The sequence below is a fragment of the Onychostruthus taczanowskii genome, unplaced genomic scaffold (assembly GCF_017590055.1).
Source record: "Onychostruthus taczanowskii isolate IOZ18803 unplaced genomic scaffold, ASM1759005v1 scaffold114, whole genome shotgun sequence".
In the NCBI taxonomy this organism is placed as follows: domain Eukaryota; kingdom Metazoa; phylum Chordata; class Aves; order Passeriformes; family Passeridae; genus Onychostruthus; species Onychostruthus taczanowskii.
Window position 1 is genome coordinate 521193 of NW_024498074.1, and position 23281 is coordinate 544473.

Consider the following 23281-nt stretch of genomic DNA (forward strand, 5'->3'; position numbering starts at 1 on the left):
AGGTTTTGCAGTTAGAGGCAGAAGGAAGTTGGAGAAGGTGCTGGCTCACATGGAGCACACCAGGATCACACTTGTCCCAGCTTAAAGCCAGCCTGACAGTGTACAAGTCAGCCTTGCCTGCCTACCCTGCCTTCTTTAAAGGTGTGCATGGTGCAGTACCTAGGGCAAGAGTGTCAATTGCTTAGCATTTAACATTTGGAATAAACCTTAAGGATTTTATCCAGTTTCACACTATATAAGCTAACTGGTGTGCAAGTTGAGAATCTTGGACAGACTGCACATGCAGAGCACAATTGCTCAGAGTAGACTAAGGAAGCAGAAACCTTGGATTAGTGTGATATGGTGAAAATATTTTTTTATTGAAATTAGCCAGTAACCACGGCCAAAGGAGCATTTTCTTTGGTGCTCTCTTGTACAGTTCCTTTAATTCTGCATTAGGGATGGGTTTGCCCCCCAGGCAGATTCACTGTGGATGCCTTGCTACCCATCAGAGCAGCAGCCTTGGCCAGTGAGGAAATTGATGAGAGAGGATGAGGAGGAGGTCTCTGTGTTGGCAGTCCTGTGCCTGACTCGTTCCTCCACTCCCAGTGATGGTGAGTGTTAGCTACACTGCAGGTCAGGAAATGGATTGGAAATGCAGAGCAGATCACGGGCTCAGGGTACCTCCAGGGCAGCCAGACCCATCACCTTCAGCCAGCAGTAGTCCTGAAAGGCAGTAAAAACACCTCACAGACTTGAATCTTTGTGCTGCTCTGAGCATTGCACTCCTAAATGAGTCCTTGGAAATTCTCTAAACTATGGAGATAAAATTAGAGAAGTAGACTTCTGGTGCTGCTTCACTCTGAAGAAGGGGAATGAGAGAGCACTGCCCTGAGCTGCTTTTGAGGCACTGAACAAATGAGCTGTGCTGTCAGGTTTGGATGCTGGTGCTGCCCCAGTTCTTCCTCTCCCTGTGCTGGATTTTCCCAGCCCACAGTGACGTGCACTGGGTGTGGGTGTCTTAGCTGGGCTCTTGGCTCCCTTTCTGGCTGGTGGGTGCTGACAGGGTGCCTCTTGCTCAGATCTGTAGTCTGAGGTGTCCTCAGCTCGGGTCTCTGCTGCCAGGAGTAGTTCATTAACTCGAGGTGGCAGCTTGGTTCAAGGGTCCCTGGCTGTTGGCAGCAGCCCTGGATAAGTGGGGGATTTACAGGGGTGAAACTGCCTGCACCCGAGACCTGGAGCTCAAAAGTTGGGTGTGAGTAGCTGGCCTAAAGGTCTGGATGTTTGCAATGTGCAAGAGGAAGAATATAATCCTGGGACATCTGTGAGTTTTGGGGTTTAGTATGACCTGTCAGGAGCCATGAAGATCAGCTCCTCACTGGTGAAAACCAGTGGTAGAGTTAAAACCAAGAGAGGGAAGTGGGAGTTGGCTCCATGTTACATCTAAGTTTAAAAAATAGTCTTGAGGAAGAGAGATGCAAGTTGGGGCAGAGATACATGTTGCTGGATTAAGTGTGAGGGGGTCCAAGGTGATCTTTAGATGGAAGAACAATCCAGAACAAAGCCCAGCTGGAGGATTCTTACCAGTTTGTAGCTGGGGATGCGAGTTGGGACAAGTGATGGTCAGAGACACGTTGTCAAGGTGCAAAGCACAGGATGAACACCAGGCTCCAAGTGTGTCTTGTGTTTGAAAATAGGGAGCTCCTGCAGTTATTTGAAGTATTAAGGCACCTTCAGTATTATACATTCTATTCCCATGCCATCGTGGCTTTGGCCCTAAACTGCTAGTTGATGTTGATTTTTCTCCACAAAAAGCCTGCAGAGTGTGCCTCCTGGGAAACTCGCTGCCCCAAAAACGCCTTCAAAGCTGAGGAAAAACAAGAGCAAGGTGGGGTGTTTACTGTAACAAAACCAGCTGTTGTTGCTCCCCAGCAGTTTCCTTGCTTTGTTTTTTGCAGACCCGAATTACCTGATGGCTAACGAGCGCATGAACCTGATGAACATGGCCAAGCTGAGCATCAAGGGGCTCATCGAGTCCGCGCTGAACCTGGGCCGCACGCTGGACTCGGACTACGCCCCCCTGCAGCAGTTCTTCGTGGTGATGGAGCACTGCCTCAAGCACGGCCTCAAAGGTAACCGGCCTGGGCAGCAGCAGGGCTCTGCAGCCTGCAGGGGGCACGGGGGAGGCTGCCGCTGTCACCGCTGTCACCGCAGCGCATGGGCAGGCCAAAGCAAGGCACAGAACCTGCTGGAGGGGGAGGCTGGGCTGTGGCAGGTGTTAAAAGCAGCAGTTCAGTTGTCTTGGTGGAACTCAGTGATCAGGGACTCAACAGGCTTTTGGCAAGCTCGTGACTCCCTTTTCTGCACCTCCTTGTGCTTTGGCCGTGCATCCCCTTGCTGGAAGAGGAACTGCAACCCCAGAGGTCCTTTCTCAATAGCTCTGTCTAAGTGGAGGGTTTGGGCTGTGTCAGCTCATGGCTGGAAGCTGCTTTTAAAGCAGAGCTGGTGCTTGACTGAAATCCTGACTCACAGCTCAAATGGCCAAGTACGGACTGGCCTTCAGGTGCTGCCTTTGGTGGTAGTAGCTGGAGATGGGAAGCAGAAGGGTGTGGATTAGTGCCCTCTGCACCCCAGCCATCCTGAGATTCCAGGATACCAAGTGCCTGCCCTGCAGCAGCCCCAGAGGAACCATTCTGGCAGGATTTGGCTAATTTGTTCACTTGTTTGAGAATGTGTTGTATCAGCACAGGTCTAACAGGCTCATTTTTTATTTCTTTTTGTTTTTTAGCCAAAAAGACTTTTCTCGGGCAAAATAAGTCATTTTGGGGACCTCTAGAATTAGTAGAAAAACTTGTTCCTGAGGCTGCAGAGATTACAGCAAGTGTTAAGGATCTCCCAGGGCTCAAGTAAGTACACTCATTTATTGAACAAGTGCATAATATGGGTTTATTATGAGAGGGATTCTGAAGAAAAGGAAGGGCGAACAGAACCTTCAGGAATACATCTGTCACCTTCTGCAGGTAAAAATGGATCATTGCTCTCTTAATTTTCATCAAGGATCTGCAGCAGGAGAGCACAGGATATATTCTTGCTCTGTTAAGAGCGTGGCAGCTTATGGGCAGCAGTGCATTTCCTGCTTGTGCCTCAGGCATGGAAACAGCCTTTATTGAGCATTTATGAAGTCAGACTCAAGAGGAAGGGAATTAACAGGAAGGCTTTAACAGTTTAAATACTTTTGAGGCTGATGTAGGTAGTTCTTCTTGTAAATAACTTCAGGTAAAGTGTTTGTGAGAGGAAAGCTTAGGCACCAAGCTGGAGAAGGCAGTAGTTTGTGTTCAAGAGGGGAGGCAAAAAGCCACAGCAAGCATATGTTACTTGTAAAAGTTTTGTAGGAATTTCAAACATCACTTTCAGTCTTGCCTGTTTCATGGTAAGAGAAGCTGTAAGAAGCTTTTAGCATGGAATAGAAACAATGGGTAAGGAAGCTTTTGTATGAGGATCAGGAGTAAGGATGGATTCATCTTTGCTGAAAGAATAGGTGGATAAATTCAATCAGTTGCTTTTGGGGTAGCATTTAGTCATGTTCATAGAGACAAGTGCTTTTCCTGGAGGTGTGTGCAGGACTCCTGCAGCAGCTGACAGGAGCAGTGCTGTGCCAGAGCTCCTGGTACCTCTTCCTGTTGTAGAGCGTTGGAATAGGAAATGAATGGAAGCCAAGAACAGTTTTAGGGTGCATTTCTAAACCTTGTGCTCACAGTGACCCTTGGCAAGTGGCAGGTCCTGGTAGTGAGTCGGGGTGGGCAGTGCTGGCCATGGCTTCCTTGGGCTGCTGCTGCTCGTGCCCTGTGAGGTCACACATCCAGGTCAGTGTGTTGGAGCCACGTGCTCCCCATGGCTGGGAGAGCAGAGGGGAAGGGCTGGCACTCGAGCCCCTGGCAGCCTGTGAGGGCATTCAGGGGCAAAGCACCTGAGGAGAAAGAACTGAGTTGGTGTTTCTGAGCTGTCTGCCCACATTGCCATCCAGCCTGACCCACCCAAGGAGTGGTGTTGGCATGCTGGGTTGTGCATGTTCCTGTGACTTAGGCAGAGCTGGTTGTGACTCAGAAGGGGATGAGCTGAAACAGCTGATCTGTCTGGCAGCAGCCAGCAGGGATAAAGCCGGGGAAATCTTTTTAGTATGGCAACAAAAACATCATGAGTTAAGAGACAGTGACAGCCTAATTGGTCTGCACATATTTGTGCTTACATACCTTGTGTTTCTCTGCACCAGTGCCAGTTCTTGCAAGTGCAGAAACTTGAGGTGGGGTGGGGTTATGAGAGCTGTTGGTGACTGTGCCTTGCAGGGTGGCTGGAATTGTTTGGTCCTTTGCAGGACACCTGTGGGCAGAGGAAGAGCTTGGCTTCGCCTGGCTCTGATGCAGAAGAAACTTTCAGAGTACATGAAAGCCTTGATTAACAGAAAGGATCTTCTCAGGTGAGTGCTGGACTCATTGTCAGTTAGGTTCACTTCTGCTCTCCTGTAAGATCCTGATCACCTTTCCCAGCTCATTGCTCTGTATCTCTTGCCTTGCATCTCACAGTGAATTCTACGAGCCCAATGCTCTGATGATGGAGGAGGAAGGTGCCATCATTGCTGGCCTCCTCGTAGGTCTGAATGTCATTGATGCCAACTTCTGCATGAAGGGAGAGGACCTGGACTCCCAGGTACTGCCTGTTCATTTAATGGGCTTGTTCTGTTCCTTTAAGCTGGAAAATTCATTAATTTTGCATTGCTTACTGGTGTAATGAACCCCTGCTGAAGTGCAGCAGGTGCTGATGTTCTAACTCTGACCTTCCACACGTGGCAACAGTGGGTTGGTCTTAGAAACCAAGTGTTTAATGCAAAATGCAAATTTTCCTTCTCCAGGTCGGGGTTATCGATTTCTCCATGTATTTGAAAGATGGGAACAGCACGAAAGGCAGCGAAGGGTAGGTGCACACACAATTGTCTCACTGCTCCTCTCTTGGGAATGTGTGTTCAGGTGTTCCAGGCTGCCTTGTTTCTTTTCTGCAGGGATGGTCAGATAACTGCTATTTTGGACCAGAAGAACTATGTAGAAGAGCTCAACAGACATCTAAGGTAACACGTGTTCTCTTGGCTCTTTATGATCTTGTGGAACAAAAGACAAAACAGGATTTTAAAAAGTGAAGGAATTACTGTAGGGTTTTTTCTCTTCAACAGTGCTACAGTCAACAACCTGCAGGCCAAGGTGGATGCCTTGGAGAAATCCAACACAAAGCTGACTGAGGAGGTAAGTGTCATGGAAAACCACTGGATGCTTTGGCCTTTGGGAGTTAGGGGATTAACCAGGGAGGAGGGGTTCCTTTCAGATGTCTGGTGTACAGAATGAGGGGTGTTAAACAATGGAACTGGAATAGCTGACCTGCCAAGGAATTTCACTGGCTGTCACTACTGAGCACAAGCTAGAAAATCAACTGTATGTTTATGTAAATTGCAATAAGTAAAGGAAAAAATGTCATAAGTGCAATGTACAGCCTGAGCATGAGAAACAGAGGGTACACTAGGCATAGGTGCAGTCTGTGCTTTAACATGGGTCTGCAGCTCATTACTGATGGCATGAATGTCATTACATGTTTTGGGGCCAGTTCCCTGGCAAATGGGTGGCAGGAGGTCTTACCTGGTGCAGGGAGTGCCTTTGTGTGTGCTACCTGCACGGTGGCGTGGTACCAGGGGTGCATTGCAGTGGTGCCTGCAGTGTTTTTGGGCTTTGGCAGTGAGTTTGCAGGTGATGAGCTGTGTCACACACACAGCCCTGTGACAGGCCTGAGCCTGCCAAGGATTCACATTCACACCTGGGAGCTGTCTGTGGGTTGCTCACAGGATAGCATGGCTGATCCCTTGCAGTGTCTCTGAGCTGCTCCCGTGTGTGAGCCACAAAGCCTGAAGGAGTTTCTCGAGTTCCTTTTGCTTTTGACCATGCACTTACATTAATCTGTTGGTCTGCAGTGCTGTCATCCCTGGGAATTCCTCTGGGCCAGGTGTCCCATCCCTAAGGGTGCTGTGTGCTGTTTGTCCTCCATTTCCAGCCAAATCTTCCTCATCTGCTGGGGTCAAGAGAGAGAAAAAAACCAGTGAAGTATGTTTTTGGTGTGTTAACTGCTGTGTTCTGTCCCCAGCTTGCAGTTGCCAACAACAGGATCATTACACTGCAGGAGGAGATGGAGCGGGTTAAGGAAGAAAGCTCCTACATCCTGGAGTCCAGCCGTAAGGTTGGTGTTTGTGTGAGATCAATTGCCGAGCCCTGGGGCCGGCCCAGCCTGAATGCCTTGTTGGGAGCAGAGTTCATTTCCTTGCCTGTCTCACACAAACCCCACAGGGGATTAGAGGAATGGCAGGTGGGAACAGATGGGCCCTGGCCCCAGGGAGTCTGCCTGGCCATAGGGATGGAGCAGGGAGCGTGCATGGAGCTGGGAGCTCCCACAGCTTACAGCTCTCTGGGCAAGGTGTCAGGGGACAGGAGGGAGGGGGACTTACTGTCGGGGGGGACAGGCAAATCAGGAAATAGGAGTTGTGCTGGTTTGTCCTGAGTTGTTGCAGGGAAAAGCCAGTCATGAGGTCAAGTGAGGGCTGGCAGTACACAATACCAAGAGAACTGTGTCTGTTACCTCAGGCCACCAAGGACAGAAGTGCTGACGGGCAGGCGCTGACTGAGGCACGGAAGCAGCTGAAGGAGGAGACTCAGCTGCGCCTGGTGAGGAGCGGGGGCTCGGCCTGCTGGGCTCACGTTCGATACATGCCTGGGGAGAAGAGTGCCTGAGCTGACAGGATTAAGGAAAGAAAATCTTCCCTTAGACCCCCTCCATCCTAAAGACTGGTCCATGCAGAATTCCCTGACTCTCTGCTGGCCGTGCTGCACGCCTGGCTGCGATTCTGGGCTGCAAGCTGGGGAGTTACTGCCCTTAAGGCACGTGTCTGATGTGTGACTCCAAAGTTGTGGCAGCAGCACACTCATGTAGGGACTGCGTGGGCAGAAGGGAAGGGTGGTTAGCCCTGGGTCATGAGGGCAGCTCCTGGAAATGCTGAGGGCTCCTTGTGTTCCAGGATGTTGAGAAGGAGCTGGAGGCGCAGATCGGGATGCGGCAGGAGATGGAGCTGGCCATGAAGATGCTGGAGAAGGATGTCTGTGAAAAGCAGGATGCCCTGGTGGCACTCAGACAGCAGCTGGATGATCTCAGGGCTCTAAAGCATGAACTGTCTTTCAAGCTGCAGGTAGGGAGCTAAGGAAGTGCAGGGAATTCCAGATGAAAGTGGGAGCTGCTGTGCATTTATTCCTCCTGCCTGTTGGAAAGGTGCTGGGTGTGGAAGGGTCACAGGCTGTGCAGTGCCCTCCTGTCCTGCTGTGAGAACACAGGAACATGGTGGAGGGTAAAGGCGAATGCTGTTTCTTCTGAACAGAAGTCCATCATGGTCAGAAGTTTGTGTGTGTGACAGGGGAAAGCACCTTGGGTGGTTTTGTGATGTGAAAAGAGCCGTGGGATCTTGTGTTCCAGCACAGTCTGGTGTGCCCCTGGTGTAACTCCTGTGTGGTGACACAAGCAGACTCCAAACAGCAACACCGCACTGCACTCAGATCCCAAAATCAATCTGACAACAGGAAAGAGTTGCTTTGGCTCTCCTTGAGCCAATGTCTTTGTTCCAAGCAGCTGAACTATATTAAGATACTGAGGATTAGCAGGCACTGCAACATGCAGGAAGCCTCATGGATGGTGGCATTGCCCTGTTGTGGGGTTAATGTCTTTGTTCAAAGCAGCTGGATTATATTAAGATACTGAGTATTAGCAGGCACTGCAGCATGCATTTTCCTTATGCAGGAAGCCTCATGGATGGTGGCATTGCCCTGTTGTGGGGTCCAGATGGAGCCTGCACCTCTACAGTGAGATGTTTGTCCTTGCAGTACTGACCTGGTGTTTGATTTTCCAGCACTTTTTACTGCCTCTTTGCCTTCTGCCCTGTTGTTTTGTGTGCCAAATGATTTATGGGGGTTTATCTGGGATTTCCTACTCCTTACACCAACCCCCACTGCTCCTTTTCCCAGAGTTCAGACATGGGAGTGAAACAGAAGAGTGAATTAAACAGCCGCTTGGAAGAAAAAACAAATCAGATGGCTGCCACCATCAAACAGCTGGAACAAAGGTAAGACAGGAAACTTGAGCCATGATCCACTGGTATGTCCTGTAGTGTAGTGTCCCATGGATCCAGAGTGGGCCAGGGGGGAGTCCCAGTGCTCTGCTAGACAGAGCTGCCTGAGGGGAGCACTGGGAGCAGCACCTCTGGGACCTGGATAAGGAGCAGTGCGCTGCACTCCACTGGGTGCTCTCAGTTTAGGGTTTCTGTAGACAGAGTGGCTTTCTTCAGAACAAGTTCGTGTTGGAAAATGTTTCATGATACCTACTCAGCTAATTCATGTGTTCTTTTTCTCTTGCTGTTCTTATTTTTTCCGTTTTCTCATCATCCTCATTCTGACTTACTTACACAGTGAAAAGGATTTGGTGAAACAGGCAAAAACCTTAAATAGTGCAGCAAACAAATTGATCCAGAAGCATCATTAGACGTTTTTATGTCTGGCCACCTCACAGCTCTGACATCAGAACTCATTTACGAGGGGAGAACTTGAGAATTGCTAAAAGCAACTGTTAAAATGTTAATTGTCACCTAAAGTTGATTTGGAATCTGCCGAGTTTTTAAAATCAGTGAGTTTTTCTGCCCAGATTCAGTCGGGTATACCAGTCCCCAGCCCTGCCATTTGAACCGTGTTCCAGTACCAAGGAGCTGGCCACCGAGCGCCCCGGGAGCGCGGCGGGGCGGCCGAGGTGGCTGCGCCGGGGCCGCTCAGCTCCTCCTCTGTGTTCCCTTTTGTGAAGTAGATGAGAAATGCATCCCTGGAAGTTGTTGACAGTAGTTGTGTGCGTGCCCCAAGCCGTTCCCCGTTCTCTTCTGTTCTGTGGGCCCAGCCCCGAGTCCGAGCCGAGCGGGCGCGACGCCGGCGACTCCGGCCCTCCCGTAACCAGCCTGCCTGGATTCTGCCTTAGGGACCTGGGGGGAGGCTGGGGACTTATCCTTATTCCTTTAAACTTCATGTGTCCAGAATTAGTAGCTATAGGTGTCTTAGAGTAACACAATATAGAGTGGTAAGTTCAGTGGAAACCTCCTTCTCTTTGCGTTGCTTCTACCTCTGCCAGGAATCCCTCCAGACATACCCTGTGGTCCTTCCTGACCCAAGGAAACGGAGGAGAGGAGTTTGGGGAGGTCTCTCCCCTTCCCAGAAAGGGAAGTTACCAGTTTTATAAAAAGTAATCTGATCTTTGTTTAAAGGAAGCAAAAACACATTGAAAAAAGGAGAAGGAGCCCAGTGTGCAGCAGTGGGGAGCGGAGATGGAAATTTGGTCCTTGCCGTTTACTTGTCCAAGTAGTTGGTGGCTGAAAAGAGTTGCCTTTTACACTTCTTGCATTTTCTTGTGAGTTTGCCTTGCTCAAAACAAATGGAATTTGCTAATGGAACAAGAGCTGAAGCTTGGAAACGCCTCTTAATAGGAAAAATAATTGCCAGTTTAAAACCCTGATGCAAAACCTGAAGTAACTGTAGCTTGAACTATTATAAACTAACATTCTCCGGTCATTGAATTCCCTGTGCTGGCCTCTCACAGGCTTTAGGTTTGTAAGTGTTCCTCGAGGTATTTTTTTCTTTTGGAAGGTTGGATTTGGGGAGTTTCTGTGTCGAGTGAGGGTTTTTTTGCTCTGGTGAGATGCCTGTAGTAATTCTTTGGTGCCAGTCCTCCCTTTGACCTATGGGAGGGTGCTCCTTGGGGCAGTGGGTGGCAAATGTGACAAGCCCAGGAGGGAGCAGCTCGGAATGTTTAAAACCCCACGGGGCTCAGCCTGGTCCCCGTGGATGTGAGCGTGGGCCACTGGGGGGCTTCTTCCCTGGGCTCCCAGCACAGCCCTGCTGGGACTCTCCCTGCCATGCTTGAACCTATAAACTCAGCCCTCAGTAACCTGCTACTGGAAACTCATCCCAACTCCCTGGAGAAAAAGTAATCCCAAGGGAAAGGCAGAAGCTTTGACCAAGGTGTGTGAACAGCGGGTTAGGGTGGGCAGCCCCTGCCCCTTGGCACAGTTCTGCTGTAGGAACAGCGGGTTGCATGGTGAGGTCTGTGCTGAAATCAGACAGATTTAAGGATCTGGCTGCTTCTGATGTCAGGCCCCGAGTGGGAATGTGGCGGTGTACTGATGCCTGGGGCTCGAGCCAAAGTCTCCATCCATGGGAGAGACCAGGAACATGCACTAATTCTCAATAGAGTAGCTACAACCTATGTTGCAAGTTCCAGTTACCTGTGCAAAGCTGAAATGTAACGTACATTAAACTCCAATTGGACTTAAAATTCTGTGTACTTGAGGTTTGCTTCGAATCTGGATAAAAGTGATGTTTTCTGTTTCTCATCTAATGGCTGTAAACTGTAGTGATAGAATAAAAACTATTGAAAACAAGAGCTTCTGCCTGGTTCACCTGCATTTTGCTTTGCTTTGAACTTTTTTCCTCCTTTCCATTGTTTTTACCATTCTCTTTTTTTGGCTTTACCTTTTCACTGGGTTTTTCTTTTTATTTGTTGGTTAAACTCAGTCTTCCTCCCCACCATGGCTTTTGTTTTTTATCACAAGTTCATGTGGCTCAAATCCAGATTGCGACAGGCAGAGAAGGACCGGCAGCTGGCCCTGCAGGACAACCGGCTCTTCAAGCAGGAGTTTGGGGACAAAATCAACAGCCTCCAGCTGGAAGTGGAAGAGCTCTCCCGGCAGCGGTGAAGAGACCCTTTTCCAACCTCTTTTCTGGGCTGTTGGTGCCGTGTCCAGGGGAGAGCAGGGGGATGGTGGCAGAGGGAAGCAGCGGATGGAGGAGGGAGCGGGCCAAGTTTTGTCTGAGATGCCACGAGGTGTAACTCCAGGGAGGGAAGTCCTTGCTAACAGCATCACTCGACAGTGGCACAGACTAGTTGCAGATGCCCTACCCCTGGAGTGGGCAAGGCCAGGTTGGACAGGGCTTGGAGCTGTCTGATCCAGTGGAAGGTGTCCCTGCCCATGGCACAGGGTGGAACAAGGTAGTCTGAAGGTGCTTGGCAACTCAAACCTTATGTGATTCTGTGGTAATTGGGAATCCAAAGCTAACATGACAGTTTGTTGCTCCTGGGCAGGGATTGAGCAGCCATGTCTCTGGCTGGAGCCAACACTGAAGGTGCTGGAGCAAGGGCAGTGATTTTGGTTGTCTTATCTGACACACAGTACTTTGACATGGATTTTTTTCCCTGCTCTTAGTTTTGCTGGAACTCCAACAGAGACTTTGTCAAAAGCCATCACATCTTCCCCTGCAGCCTGATCACTTGAGCAGTGACAGGGACGCAGACCAACCTCTTTCCTTAAAGACAAGAGCATCTCCTTCAGCCTTGACCCATCTGTGGCCTGTTGCAAGGTCACTGGGATGAGCTCTGTGGGAGCATTGCTGGCTACATGGAGGTTTTTGTCCCTTCTTCCCCTCCTGGCCCAGCTTTTTGTTTCTTTTTTCCAAAAGCTGCTCTGACAAGCACAAAGAGGCTTTGGTCAGCAATTGGTGCAAGGTCCTGGGTGTGCATGGGTGAGCTTAGGAGGACACGGGCTCATGGGTCTGGTTTTGCATCAGATGGATGCTCAATGATGCCAGAATTAGACAAAGGAGTTGGAGATTTTTCGTCCTGACACGTTACGGCTAAACACACCGCGAGACAATTTTGGGTTCCAAGAGGCAGTTTTAGCTCTTGAGTTAGGGGTGTGAAGAAAGGGTCAGACAGCTCATCAGTAGTCAATGCCAAGTGTCCCCAAACCATCCTTTATTCACAATTCCACCTGGCATTCCAGGAGCCACCTAGAACTGGAGCTAAGGCGGGAAAGAGACAGATGGTCTCACAGTCACCAGCGCAGCCAAGAAAGCAAAAAAGGCTCCAAGAATTGGCTCAGACAGGTAACGTGACTTGGGGTTTGGCTCGGGTTTGAGGTACAGTTTCCCTTGGCTTGTTTGCTGTTACTGAGCTTTCTCAGGCAGTGAATGATTGTTGTTCATGTGCCACAAGCAGAGGAGCTTTGGGAAGGTTTTGATACACTCTGAACAGGCAGTTGAAATTGCAGTGAGATCTGTGCAGTAACAGAGATGGCTTCTGCAGTTCCTTGTTTCTCTCTGGTCTGCTTGAATGGTGCAGGCCATTTTGTCTGTTTTGACCACTATTACACAATTTCAGTGAAGTGCTTTAGGCCTCATGGCTCAGCTGTTGGGGAGAAGAGGATTGTTTTCTTTGCTGGATGGGAAAGTGTCTCTGGTCAGCTTTGACAAAACCCCTTCAGCCCATCTTTGTTCTCAGCCTCTGCAAGTAAGAACTGGTGCCTGTGGCTCCTGGCTCCTGCCTGGGACCCCTGCCCACCTCTGAGAGGCACAGTTCCCTCTGCTCACAGCAGGGAGGAAGCACTGAGAGCTGCTCCCAGGGAAAACTGGGACCCAGATAGCCCTCTGTGCCAAGGAGAGGCAGAGCACTATCCCAAAATAGCAGTGCCAGTTCTCCCCTTGCAGTGAGGCAGGAGGGAGACTGGAGTTCTCCTCTAGTGCAGCTGATGGGTGAGTGTTTCCTTTTGGCAGGATGGGAAGCTCAAAGTCCAGGAAGAAAATGCTAAACTGAAGCAGTTGCTGAGAGAGAACAGTGTCCTGCCACACAGGTAAGGAAGGAAACAAATGTCATCCCTGCCTCTCCCAAGTCCTGCTTTCCCTTCTCCAGTTGCTGTGCCAACAGGGAGTTGGGAATAGTCCAGCTTCCCTTTTTGAGAAGGATTTCCAGTCTTATGCCCTTGGTTGAGTTCTGTGCTGCTTTTCCAAAGCTCTCAAAGGGAAGGAAGAGGTTCTGTTGTTTGCCATCAGTGCTTTCAGATGGGAAAAGCTCTGTGTCTCTCCCTTTTACCTTTGACTTTTTTTCTATCCAAACCTGCTGTTTACTAATTTTTCTGACTCAAGACTCCTTGGTAAGCCAAATGCAAGACTATTGGAACTCATGTCCAGAGTCTCTTTGGTGAGTGAAAGGAGAAGGGTCTCTGGACCTCCTAAAGAGAAGCTGTTGGGGAAAGAGAACTTCAGGTGTGAATTGAAGAAGATGGCTGTGTCAAATTGTGGTTCAGGTCACTTGTTTCTAAGCTGAATTATTACAGAGGAGGATTCTTGCTGCAGGATTTGAGTATTTGACTTTAGGGGTTAAAAGGTGTTTTCCAAGCCCCTGGGCACAGCTCAGTGCTGAGGCTTTGGCTCGGGATGGAGCAGCCCATTGGAAGTGCTCTGACTCTCAGGTCTGTGCTGTGCCCTCGAGGCACTCTCCATTGAGTTAATCAGTGAGTTAATCAATGAGTTCATCAGGAAAATATCCTCTTAAAATAGCACAAAGCACTTCAAATCTGCTTTGCCAGATACTAAAACCCTTCCAGGCCCGAGATGGCTTTTACCCCTGTTGGACCTGGAGTGTTTAAGCAGGTCAGGTTGGTGGTGTACAGGCCTTGTGCTGCTGTACTGTGCACTTCACAGCAGGGGTGGGGATCAAACCTGCAGGCCTGTGTTTAAAGCCAAACTGTTTTGCTCTAGCACCTCAACAGCCTCTTCTGTGTCCGTGCTGCCTCTCTTCTGCTCTCCTGGATGCATTTTGCAATTTTTTCTTCTGCTCTTCCTATGGAACCAGGAGTGCTACTCAGAAATCTGGGGAGGGTTTTAAAAATGGGATGAGGGAATTCCCTGATAGCACAGATGTTTTATTCAAAGGCTCTGGTGAGGGAAGGCCTGCTCCAAGTGATGCTGTTGTTCCCTTGTAGGTCACCCAGCGGCACGCAGGAAGAGCAGGTGGGTGATTCTCCTTCTTGGTGGTTTTGCTCTTTTCCTTGAAATCAGCTGGACCAAAATCCTCTCCTCCTCCTCCGTGTGCCTGGCAAAGCACAGCCAGACCCCCAGAGAGCCACTGGGATGCCTCGTGCTGTCTTGCCCACTGGGAATTTCTGCTGCTGACAGCTTATTCCCAGTGAAAACCATGTTTAGTCCCCCACCCCGGTGCTGCTGAGCTCTGCCACAGGGGCCATGTCAAGCAGAATGTCTTGGTTTTGCCTTGGGCTTTAGGAGCAACCTTTGGGGCCTGGGCACGCCGAGATGTGCCAGCTGTGCCAGGAGGAGGACAGCCGGAGCCAAAGGAAGGTGAGGCCTGCCCTTGAACTGCCATCTCCCACAGCCTGTGACTCAGCTCCCTCTGCTTTTTGTTGTGGAATCACAGATTCCTGCTGGTGAGGTGTTCCAAGAAATGAGCCCTCACAGGCCCCTCTGCCCTTAACAGAACTTCGTTAAATGCTGATGGGGTGATGGTTCCCTGCTCCGCCCTGTTCAGTGCTTTGCTTTTCCTCCCCCTTAGCAGCTTCTTCCCTTCTTTAGCTCAGTGTTTGTTCTTCCCTCACGTGATCTGCCAAGACCTGGAGCTCTCCTTGACTGCTCTGTCCTTTTCCTGCATTCCAGAACATCTGCAAGAACTGTGGGGGCACCTTCTGTGAAGCCTGCTCGGCACACGAGCTGCCCCTCCCGTCCAGCATCAACCCCGAGCGCGTCTGCAACCCCTGCCACCAGCGGCTCATCCAGCAGTATTCCAGCAGCCCCTTGTAGGAACGGGTGGCACAGAGGTGACAAACAGCGGCTGGGGCTGACAGTGTCTCTGGAGTTGCTCAGGGGAATGTCAAGACACTTGCCCGTGTGCTTTGGAGGTCGGATGGGAAGCAGCTTCTTGGTGTTTAGAATCTCCTGTTACTAAAACAGTCTGAGCCCTTAAATCAGTCTGAGCTGTGGAGAATTCCATTGGGAATGTCACATGGGGCAGCCCAAGGTGTGCCTGAGCAGTCTCAGCACTCTGGGAGCCCCTGCCCAAACCAGAGCTGTCATCTGCAAAGCTGGGAGTGTTCTCACCCTCACGTGTGTGGTGTGGGTGTGTGCTGCTGCTGCTGAGCAAAGGCTCCCCAAAACCCAACAGGATTGTTGGTATTCCTCATGTCTGGCTGCACTTGAAATCCCATTTCCCCTTTTCTGTTTGCCCTGGACAGGCTGGCTGATCCTGGGAACCCTGGGCAGGGCAGGTGGGCACCAGTGAACACATCCTCCCTGCATGTCCTTGGCTCAGGGCTCTCAGCAGGGGCTTAGCCTGCACAGGGACACCCCAAACCAAGCTGTGAATGTTCTGTTCTCCCTCTGGGCTTTAGGGGCTGGGCCCAATCCCCATCACACAGAGGTTTAGGGCCTCTTGGATCCACCTTTCCACCTTGCACGCATGGAAATGTTGTTACAATAAACCTGGCATTTCACTGTTTGTTGGATCAAAGCTAAGTGGGAGCACTTTTCACCTGTTGGGAATTTTAATTGCACATAGAGCTCAGAGAGGTTCTGTGGTTTGTGCCACAGCATTTTTTGTTACTGTTCCCTCAAGGGATTTTGCTAGTCCAAAAAGCAGTGGTGGCTTTCTCGTGTCACAGGAATGTTTCCTCCTTTTCCTGCTGGCACCTCCTGCAGCCTCTGAGACCACACCATGTCCTGTAGTTCACAGAAGAGGGGTGCACTGGTGTGACAGATGCACTGGGGTTTGGGCAGATGTTGTAGGGGGTAGTGGTTAATTCCTTGGAGGGGATTTTCTAGTCACTAGATGGGCTGGAACCACACGGGAAAGCCTCTTGGAGCTGAGGTACTGACATGGTTGGTACTGCTTTGTACCAGGAATCATCTCTCCTCCATCCTTTCAGCACTTGGCATGTTCAGCCACCCAACTTCTACTGTTCTCTGCTCTTCTGCCCCCCACGGCAGCTTCCTGACCCATTTCCCTGCTGATGTGGCAGGAGTTGTAAGCAGTGTTGCAATACCAAAAGCCTGGAATTCGGTTGAATTCCTGAGTTCTCTGAAGGGCTGAGACACAGGAGGTGGATGGAGAAAACGCTGAATTAGTGCCAGTAGTTTTGAGTACTTACTGTACACCTGCAGCAGTGTCAGCTCCTGCACCCAACCCCAGTGGGACTCATCCCCTGAGGAGAAAATAAGACCCAGGCAATGCAGAGGGAGCATTAAACTGGAAATGGAGGATTAAAGTCCGTGGAGCAGGGAGGTGGCTGAGCCCCTCCAGAGCACAGCACTGGTGGCTGCCATGGTCCTGGCCTTTTGGAAGGTGGGAGCAGGACTGTGCTGGCTGCTGGCTCCCTCTGTGCTCAGGTACTCTGAGTGAGGCCAGGGTGGGCTCACAGCGGGACCTTGGGAATGGGTGGACAGGTTTTCTGATGTTAATTTTGTTCCACACAATAAAGAACCTTGATCATTCATATCCTGCCTCCTGAGTGGTCTTTCCATCCCATTCCTCTTGGGCTGGAGGCATGAAAGGATTGAGAGCAACAGCATGCACCTGTGTGAGGTCTTAGATCACTCAGCTGTTAATTGGCAATCCTGGTGTTTTATTAATGCAGCCTGATGCACCTGGAGCCCTGAGCTGCTCCACCCTGGAGCCTTGGCCATTCCCACTGCAGCTGCTGCTGGCTGTGCACAGCCCACTCCCCACATTCCATCACTTTTATTACAAGCTCTTACACAAGGCTGAACTAATCTTAGCTTGTCCTCCTCGCTGAGTGGTGACACTTGGACCTGATCTTCACCCTCATATCCACGGAATGTGTTCACTTGGCCTAAAAACAAGGAAGAGAAAAAATAAAACTCACTCCCTTGCTGTGGCTTACTGTTTTTCTTTTTTTCTCCACTGCTCACTGCATTTTCTTCCCAGTTAATCTTCTACTAGAATGAAATAGTGCAGTTTGGCAATAGTAAAACACCCCAGCCTCCAGGTGGGACATGCTCAGGTGGGTCTGCAGCACAGGCACGCAGGCTGGGGGTGTTGAATTCACTCAGCACAAGCACCAACAGGAGGGAGCTGCCAGGGAAGTGTGGGATGCAGGAAAGAGGTCAGACTGCACATCCTGAACCTGCCCCGAGGGCTTCTCCCTGGCCTGGATTACAAAGCCAGGATGGGTGGGCTGCCCTCCCTGCTGCAGGGACCAGGGCAGCATGCACCTGTGTGAGGTCTTAGATCACTCAGCTGTTAATTGGCAATCCTGGTGTTTTATTAATGCAGCCTGATGCACCTGGAGCCCTGAGCTGCTCCACCCTGGAGCCTTGGCCATTCCCACTGCAGCTGCTGCTGGCTGTGCACAGCCCACTCCCCACAGCCCATCACTTTTATTACAAGCTCTTACACAAGGCTGAACTAATCTTAGCTTGTCCTCCTCGCTGAGTGGTGACACTTGGACCTGATCTTCACCCTCATATCCACGGAATGTGTTCACTTGGCCTAAAAACAAGGAAGAGGAAAAATAAAACTCACTCCCTTGCTGTGGCTTACTGTTTTTCTTCCCAGTTCATCTTCTATTAGAATGAAATAGTGCAGTTTGGCAATAGTAAAACACCCCAGCCTCCAGGTGGGACATGCTCAGGTGGGTCTGCAGCACAGGCACGCAGGCTGGGGGTGTTGAATTCACTCAGCACAAGCACCAACAGGAGGGAGCTGCCAGGGAAGTGTGGGATGCAGGAAAGAGGTCAGACTGCACATCCTGAACCTGCCCCGAGGGCTTCTCCCTGGCCTGGATTACAAAGCCAGGATGGGTGGGCTGCCCTCCCTGCTGCAGGGACCAGGGCTGGGGGAGCAGTGACCACCACCCCCCACTTTCTGAGGGGAATTCATGGAACAAGCTGTCCACCGCCTGGCATGGTCACATCAAACCCCACCCCATCCAAAAGACCAATTGCTATGAGCCCACATCTCTGGGAAATGTTCAGCCACGTTTCCTCTCCTTGCCAGGGAATGTAACACCATCAGAGCTTTCCATGCAGTGGGCCTGGAGGTGCAGGCTGTGGGATCACACTGGACAGCTGCTGTCAGGCCAGGGGGGTTCCCTTCAGCCCCTCTCTCTCACCCTTTGGTTGCTACAAAGAGCAGGAAGGACAGAGAGGGATGTGCTCACCAAACCTGCGCCTGTGCCGCTGTCACTAGCAGTTCTCCTGTCCCTTGGGATGTTTGTTCAGGAACAATTCAATGGCGCTGCACTCTGGGGAAGGGAAGAGAGGTGAGCTGAGGTCAGACACTTGTGTGTGTTACATTGTATAAGCCCGTGGCACATCACACCATGGAAAGCCACACTCAGGTGATCCCTCTGCACAGCCAAACCCCCTGAGGTCTCAGTCCCAGGGCCGTAGGACCCCCTCTCTTTTCCTGACTTACCCATCCGTGACCCCTCCTTGTCCATGGCTGCGACTGCGTCCTCGTGGCTCTCAAAGTGTACATCTGCCACTCCTGTGGCATCTCCATGGGAGTTATATTCCACCAAGATCCTCGTGGGCCTCAGCGGAGCAAAAAACTGAAACGCAGAAGAGAGTTTGGTGAGAAAGGAACAACAACCATGCACCCTATTCCCCAGAAACGCAATGTTTTACTCCCAACACCCAGCAGCCTGTGGTGGAGCCTGAGCTCCTGAGCAGCACAAAGCTCCCTGATCCATGTGGGTGAAGCTGAGGCACTCCCCAGCCACCTGTCCCAGCTGAGCTCCTGGCACAGGAACTGCTGCCAAGAACAGAAATCCTCACCCTGCACCCACGTTCTGTACACACCAGTGCAGCTCCATGTGCACTGTTCACATTTCTGTGCAGTCAGCTACTCTGAAATTTGTTCTAGATTCTCAAGGGCTCCTCAAGCCCAGTGATGGATATTGAGACTTCCCAGCAAGGCTTAATTCTTTCTTATTCATGGAGAGGAGCAGATCCGTGTTGTGCCCGAGGCCACAGCTGTCCAAAGCCACATGGCACCGAGGACTAACAGCCACTAATTAATTAAGAGCCTGCAATCCCTGCAGCTGTAACAATTAACTGGGGGTTTGCAGGGATAATGACAGAAGCACACTCCATCCGCAGCCTGTTACTCACATTTATTATGTCCTGGGCACTAGCTTGGGAAGGAAAACCCCTCACGTGGACAAAGTGCTGTGGTGGTGATGAGGCGTCCTCAGACTCTGAAACGCTCCTGGAGCTTTCCGTTCCTTCCCTGCTCAGTTCTGCGGAATGGAGGGAAAAACCACCACTAGTGCTTGCAGTGCCCCCTCCCTCGTGTGAAAGCCGTGGGCACGCGGGGGGACACGAGGAGCACCCAGGACAGGGAGGGACTCACTGACGTCTCCCTCGGCACGGGAGCCCGCGGCGTCTCTCCAGCCCCTGTCCTCAGAGATGGACTCGTACTCTCTTCTCGCCCTGGAATAGGCCGTCAGCTGCCTGCTGTAGGCCACGTGCCTCTGCATCTGGTGCTTCCTGCTCACGTACACCTCTATGTACCTGCAGCCCAAAGGAGACGGCACGTGGCACAGCTGGCACTCAGTGCCGCCCAGCTGTGCCCTGCCTCGGCCCTGCTCACGTTCTGGGGGTGAAAATTTAATCCATTTCACTGGCACGGCTCTCTTTGAGGCTGCTTTTCCCTCGCTGCACTTGTGCAAACTGCACTCACTTCCCCAAATCCAACACCCAACCCAGCCCCAAAACAAATCCCATAACAGGCAGATGCACAGGGTCACACTAAGAATTTCCATATACCTATGAAATGGATGGGATTTCACCAGCAGTGTTACATCAGGCAATTTCCAGAGCACTGAAGGAACAGTGTGATGAAAAGGAAATATGGACACCCAAGGGAGGGGGCCTTCCACTCTTCCTGAAGGGAGCAGCCAGAGCAAGGGAAGTAACCCTGTGCACAGGCTGACAGCTCAGCATCCCTGAGTGCCCCAGAGGCCAGCTCTGGATAAAAGCAGGAATAATATGGGAGCCAGCTGCCAGGAATTGTGAAAACCCCTCCATTTCTTGGCTAATCACATGGAAATGGAGGTGTGTGAGCCAGACGGATGAGTCAGGTCAGCTCTTGTTCTGACAGAAAAAAATTAACAGTAGATTTGGAATTAAGCTCTGCTCGAGAGGAGGAAAGTCCTATTACTTCTATTAATTAATTAATCAATCAAATCCTGCCTGTAGAGCAGCTGTTTGCTCTTAGTATGGGCGGGGAGGTTGACAAACACAAGGAAATGCAGTCTGGAAACAGGAAGTAAGGAAAGGAAGGAAGTTGGTGTGCAGGAGGAGAGGTAAGGTTGGGAAAACTCTTTTATTACGTGGGGTGCAGATGAAGTTTTATAGATTACTGAAGTCAGGAAACTCAGCAGGGAAAAGCAGCCTTGGTTGTTTGGGTTTTCTTTTCTCAGCACAGCTCATTTAAAAGCTGTGTGGATGTGGTGCTTACAGACAGGGTTTGGGGCTGGGCTGGGCACTGTTTAGGTTAATAATTGGGGCCTGGGCAGACTGTGTCTGTCTAGTGCTCCCCACTCTGGAGGCTGTCACCCCTTTTCATTGGGATGAGAATGCCTTCAGGAATACCTGAAAAATCTGGAGACCTCCTGAGAGGCCCCCAAGTCCCCCAGACCATGAGCCCTGCAGGTGCCTCTGCCCCCTGGATCGCACTGTGAGTGTGAGATGAGCTGTTTCACCCAGGAGGAAGCTCCAAGTCCCACCGGTGCTTCACGCCCCGTTCTCCTGCCCCCTGAACTCCAGGGAAGCACCTACCTGCTTCCCATATATTCCCTGTGCCGCAGCAGGGCCTTAGCTGCCATTTCTGGAGTGGCAAACTGCACGAAAGCTTCTCCTGTTCTTCTGTCTCCCCGGTAAATGAAAGCTATGTCCGTGATTTTCAGACCTAGAGATGAGGGGAGGAAAAGGCATTGACTGTGGCAGAAACCTGTGCTATAGCTCAGAAAGCCTTTTTTTTTTTCCCCCCTTGTTTTTCTGGTTTTTGAGCAGCTAATTGGGCAGCTAAATAGTCCTGAAACAACTGCTCATGCTGGCCTAAGTAGCTTTTTTTAACTCCATTTTTTTTGCTTTAAGGCCGTTTTAACAGAAGACTTAATTAAAAAAGGAATCAATTTGAGGTTTCAAGTAAGTGAATCCAGCTTCTGGACAACAAGTAGATCCAGAGCAGAAATGTTCTTGAAACTTTGTCTTATTATGGTAGTATTTTTCCTTTTTTTTCCCCTGGCCCCAAATCAGAGTGCTGAAAGTACTGATCCTGGGTTAGACCTGCACAAGGTCAGAGGGGCAGGGAAACTCTGCGGGGCACTCAGAAAGCCTGTGTGGCTTCTGGGGAACAGCAACTCCTTGAGGTGTTTAAGGCGCTTGAGGCCGCGCGTGCTTTGCCTTGTCCCTCGAGGAACGAGAGCATCCACTTGAGGAAGCGAACGGCCGGAAAAGGCAGGGCACGGCCCAGGCTGAGGTACCTGAGAAGAACTCTGCGATGTCCTCCTCGGTGGAGGTGAAGGGCAGGCCTCGGAGCAGCACCACGCCGTCGCTCATGGCCTGCGACTCGTCCCGCAGGCTCCGCAGCAAGCCCTCCACGTCGCTGTCGTGCACCTCAAAAACTGCAAGGAAGGCGGCCACGGAGCATTTTCCCACTGGGCCGGCGCTCCCTCTTCCCAAGGCAGCTTCCCTCCCCTGCAAAGCTCCATCCCATTTCCTCCCCCAGCCCATGCTCCGTGCTCCTGCCCCTCTGCTTTCCCTGGCCAGCCCAGGACGTTTTGGCCCAGTGGTGGCTGATCCGCTGCTCAGCTCCACCCCTGCTCATTCCCTGGGGAATGTCACTGCACTGTTTAACTCCAGTTGGGTTTAACTCCAAACCCACCTTTCACGTAGCGTGGGCCCATGTACCTCAGGTGCTTTTCCAGGGCTCTCTGCACGTCTGCCTTGGACTCCAGCTCGATCAGGGCATCCCCCCTGCGCCTCCCATCCCTGTTTAAGAGGAAGTGTATCCCGTTCTCACCGTTTCGAATTCTACAGCCTGGAAACCAAGGGACACACAACACAGGAACACACAGGACTTAATCAGACATGGGATCTCTCATCCCTGCAGAACACAGGGAAGAACTTGCATTTCCAACAGCAAGTCCAACGTCACAGTGACTTGCTGCAGTTTGGTGGGCTAGCAAAGTAATTTAAAAACTTGCATCTGGCCCCCGGGAGGATGCAGCACCGTCTGACAGCAGGGAGGATCAGCCCCACAAGGGCCATGAATCAGGGTCAAAAACAACACTGCACTTTGAACTACTTAGTAAAAACCTCTGGTTTCTTACAAAGAGAGGAGTTTGGGCCAGCCATAATGGCCTGTAAGAGCATAGCTTTGAACTGGATTGCCTTTGCTCTGGAGACACTGATTAAGAAAGGAAACGCCCCAGAAATTTAAGAAACCATAAGGATGAGCTTCTAGTCAGTGTCCAGCAGACTGGATGTTGACTACTCCCTTTATATGTGTCAGTTGTGAATAATTTTCCAGCAATAATAAGACCTCATCTTTCTCTGGCTAGACTTCCCTTCCGTGAAGCAGGCATGAGCTAATGGGCTAATCCAGCATGCAGAACAGTCAGCCCGGAAAATGAACACCCGTACTATCAAAGAAGGTAAGGACATCTTCCTCGGTGCACGAGAACGGGAATCCTTCTGCCCTGACGAGGTACACAGCGTCGCTCTCCGCCTTGGCTGAGGCGGGCTTCTCCTCCGAGAGGCGACCTTCGTGGGACGGAGCATCGGTGACCTGGCGCGGACACAGGAGAGGAGCCCCGGGTGAGCGGCGGGAGGCCGCGCTTTCCCGCAGGGCTCGGTGCCCGCCATTTTCGCGCGGCCGTACCTGGCTGTATGCGCGGAGGGCGGCGCGGAGCGGGACCGGGAGCGGGACCGGGACCCCGGCCCAGCAGCAGCGCGGACAGAGCGCGGCGGGCGGCGGCGACCACGGCCATGCCGGGGATCGCAGCTCCGCCCCTGCGACCTTCCTTCCTTCCTTCCTTCGCTCCCGGCAGGCGCTGCACGGGAAGCGCTTCCCGGGCACGGCCGGCTGCCCCCGGGGCTGGGGGTGCTCCCCGCGCCGCGGCTCCCGGGACGGGGCGGGCGGAGTCACCGCGGGCATGTCCTGTCGCAGAGCTTGGCTTAGAACAGCCGGGCTTGGAACGGAACTTAAAGATCGTCCTGTTCCACCCCTGCCATGGGCAGGGACAAGTACCACTGGACCGGGTTCCTCCAATCCCCGTCCATCCTGGACATGAACGCTTCCAGGGATCGGGCAGCCACAGTTTATC

General features: G+C 51.4%; 2 protein-coding genes across 12 annotated transcripts in view; one reads left to right on the forward strand and one right to left on the reverse strand.

Moving 5' to 3' along the window:
* Positions 1–15440, forward strand: part of RUFY3 (RUN and FYVE domain containing 3) — a 29860-nt gene extending 14420 nt beyond the window's left edge. For 5 of the 10 annotated variants that reach the window (XM_041427014.1, XM_041427023.1, XM_041427051.1 and 2 more), the window contains 17 exons: positions 1938–2111; positions 2768–2885; positions 4352–4453; positions 4560–4683; positions 4886–4947; positions 5033–5098; positions 5201–5270; positions 6157–6249; positions 6651–6731; positions 7082–7249; positions 8076–8173; positions 10717–10836; positions 11924–12026; positions 12693–12769; positions 13901–13928; positions 14199–14273; positions 14586–15440. In XM_041427014.1, coding sequence (XP_041282948.1) covers positions 1938–2111; positions 2768–2885; positions 4352–4453; positions 4560–4683; positions 4886–4947; positions 5033–5098; positions 5201–5270; positions 6157–6249; positions 6651–6731; positions 7082–7249; positions 8076–8173; positions 10717–10836; positions 11924–12026; positions 12693–12769; positions 13901–13928; positions 14199–14273; positions 14586–14729 — 1703 coding nt within the window. In that variant the 3' untranslated portion in view covers positions 14730–15440. Of the gene's footprint in view, positions 1–1937; positions 2112–2767; positions 2886–4351; positions 4454–4559; positions 4684–4885; positions 4948–5032; positions 5099–5200; positions 5271–6156; positions 6250–6650; positions 6732–7081; positions 7250–8075; positions 8174–8516; positions 9213–10696; positions 12027–12692; positions 12770–13900; positions 13929–14198; positions 14274–14585 lie in introns of those variants that run through there. The other 5 variants (XM_041427078.1, XM_041427087.1, XM_041427033.1 and 2 more) reach the window with 4 other exon arrangements.
* A 1744-nt stretch (positions 15441–17184) lies between these two features.
* GRSF1 (G-rich RNA sequence binding factor 1) lies at positions 17185–23112 on the reverse strand. Of its 2 annotated transcripts, none has more exons than XM_041427109.1 (10): positions 22837–23112; positions 22599–22743; positions 21838–21993; positions 21437–21577; positions 20730–20859; positions 19300–19460; positions 19059–19186; positions 18361–18496; positions 18109–18187; positions 17185–17433 (listed from the first exon to the last, which is right to left on the reverse strand). In XM_041427109.1, the coding sequence occupies exons 1-9, from the start codon at positions 23110–23112 to the stop codon at positions 18129–18131; spliced, it is 1332 nt and encodes a 443-aa protein (XP_041283043.1). In that variant the 3' UTR covers positions 17185–17433; positions 18109–18128. The 2 variants fall into 2 exon arrangements, with proteins under 2 accessions (XP_041283043.1, XP_041283033.1); XM_041427099.1 differs by having other exon boundaries at positions 18104–18187.
* Positions 23113–23281: the final 169 nt, after the last annotated feature.

What these genes read in the sequence shown, in the direction of transcription:
- GRSF1 (XM_041427109.1), bottom strand. Translation starts at nt 23,112, where the DNA reads ATGCCCGCGGTGACTCCGCCCGCCCCGTCCCGGGAGCCGCGGCGCGGG. An exon ending in TGTCCTTACCTTCTTTGATA is followed by an intron (nt 21,994 to 22,598) that starts GTACGGGTGTTC and finishes CTTGGTTTCCAG; the next exon opens with GCTGTAGAATTCGAAACGGT. An exon ending in GGGCCCACGCTACGTGAAAG is followed by an intron (nt 21,578 to 21,837) that starts GTGGGTTTGGAG and finishes CCTTCCTTGCAG; the next exon opens with TTTTTGAGGTGCACGACAGC.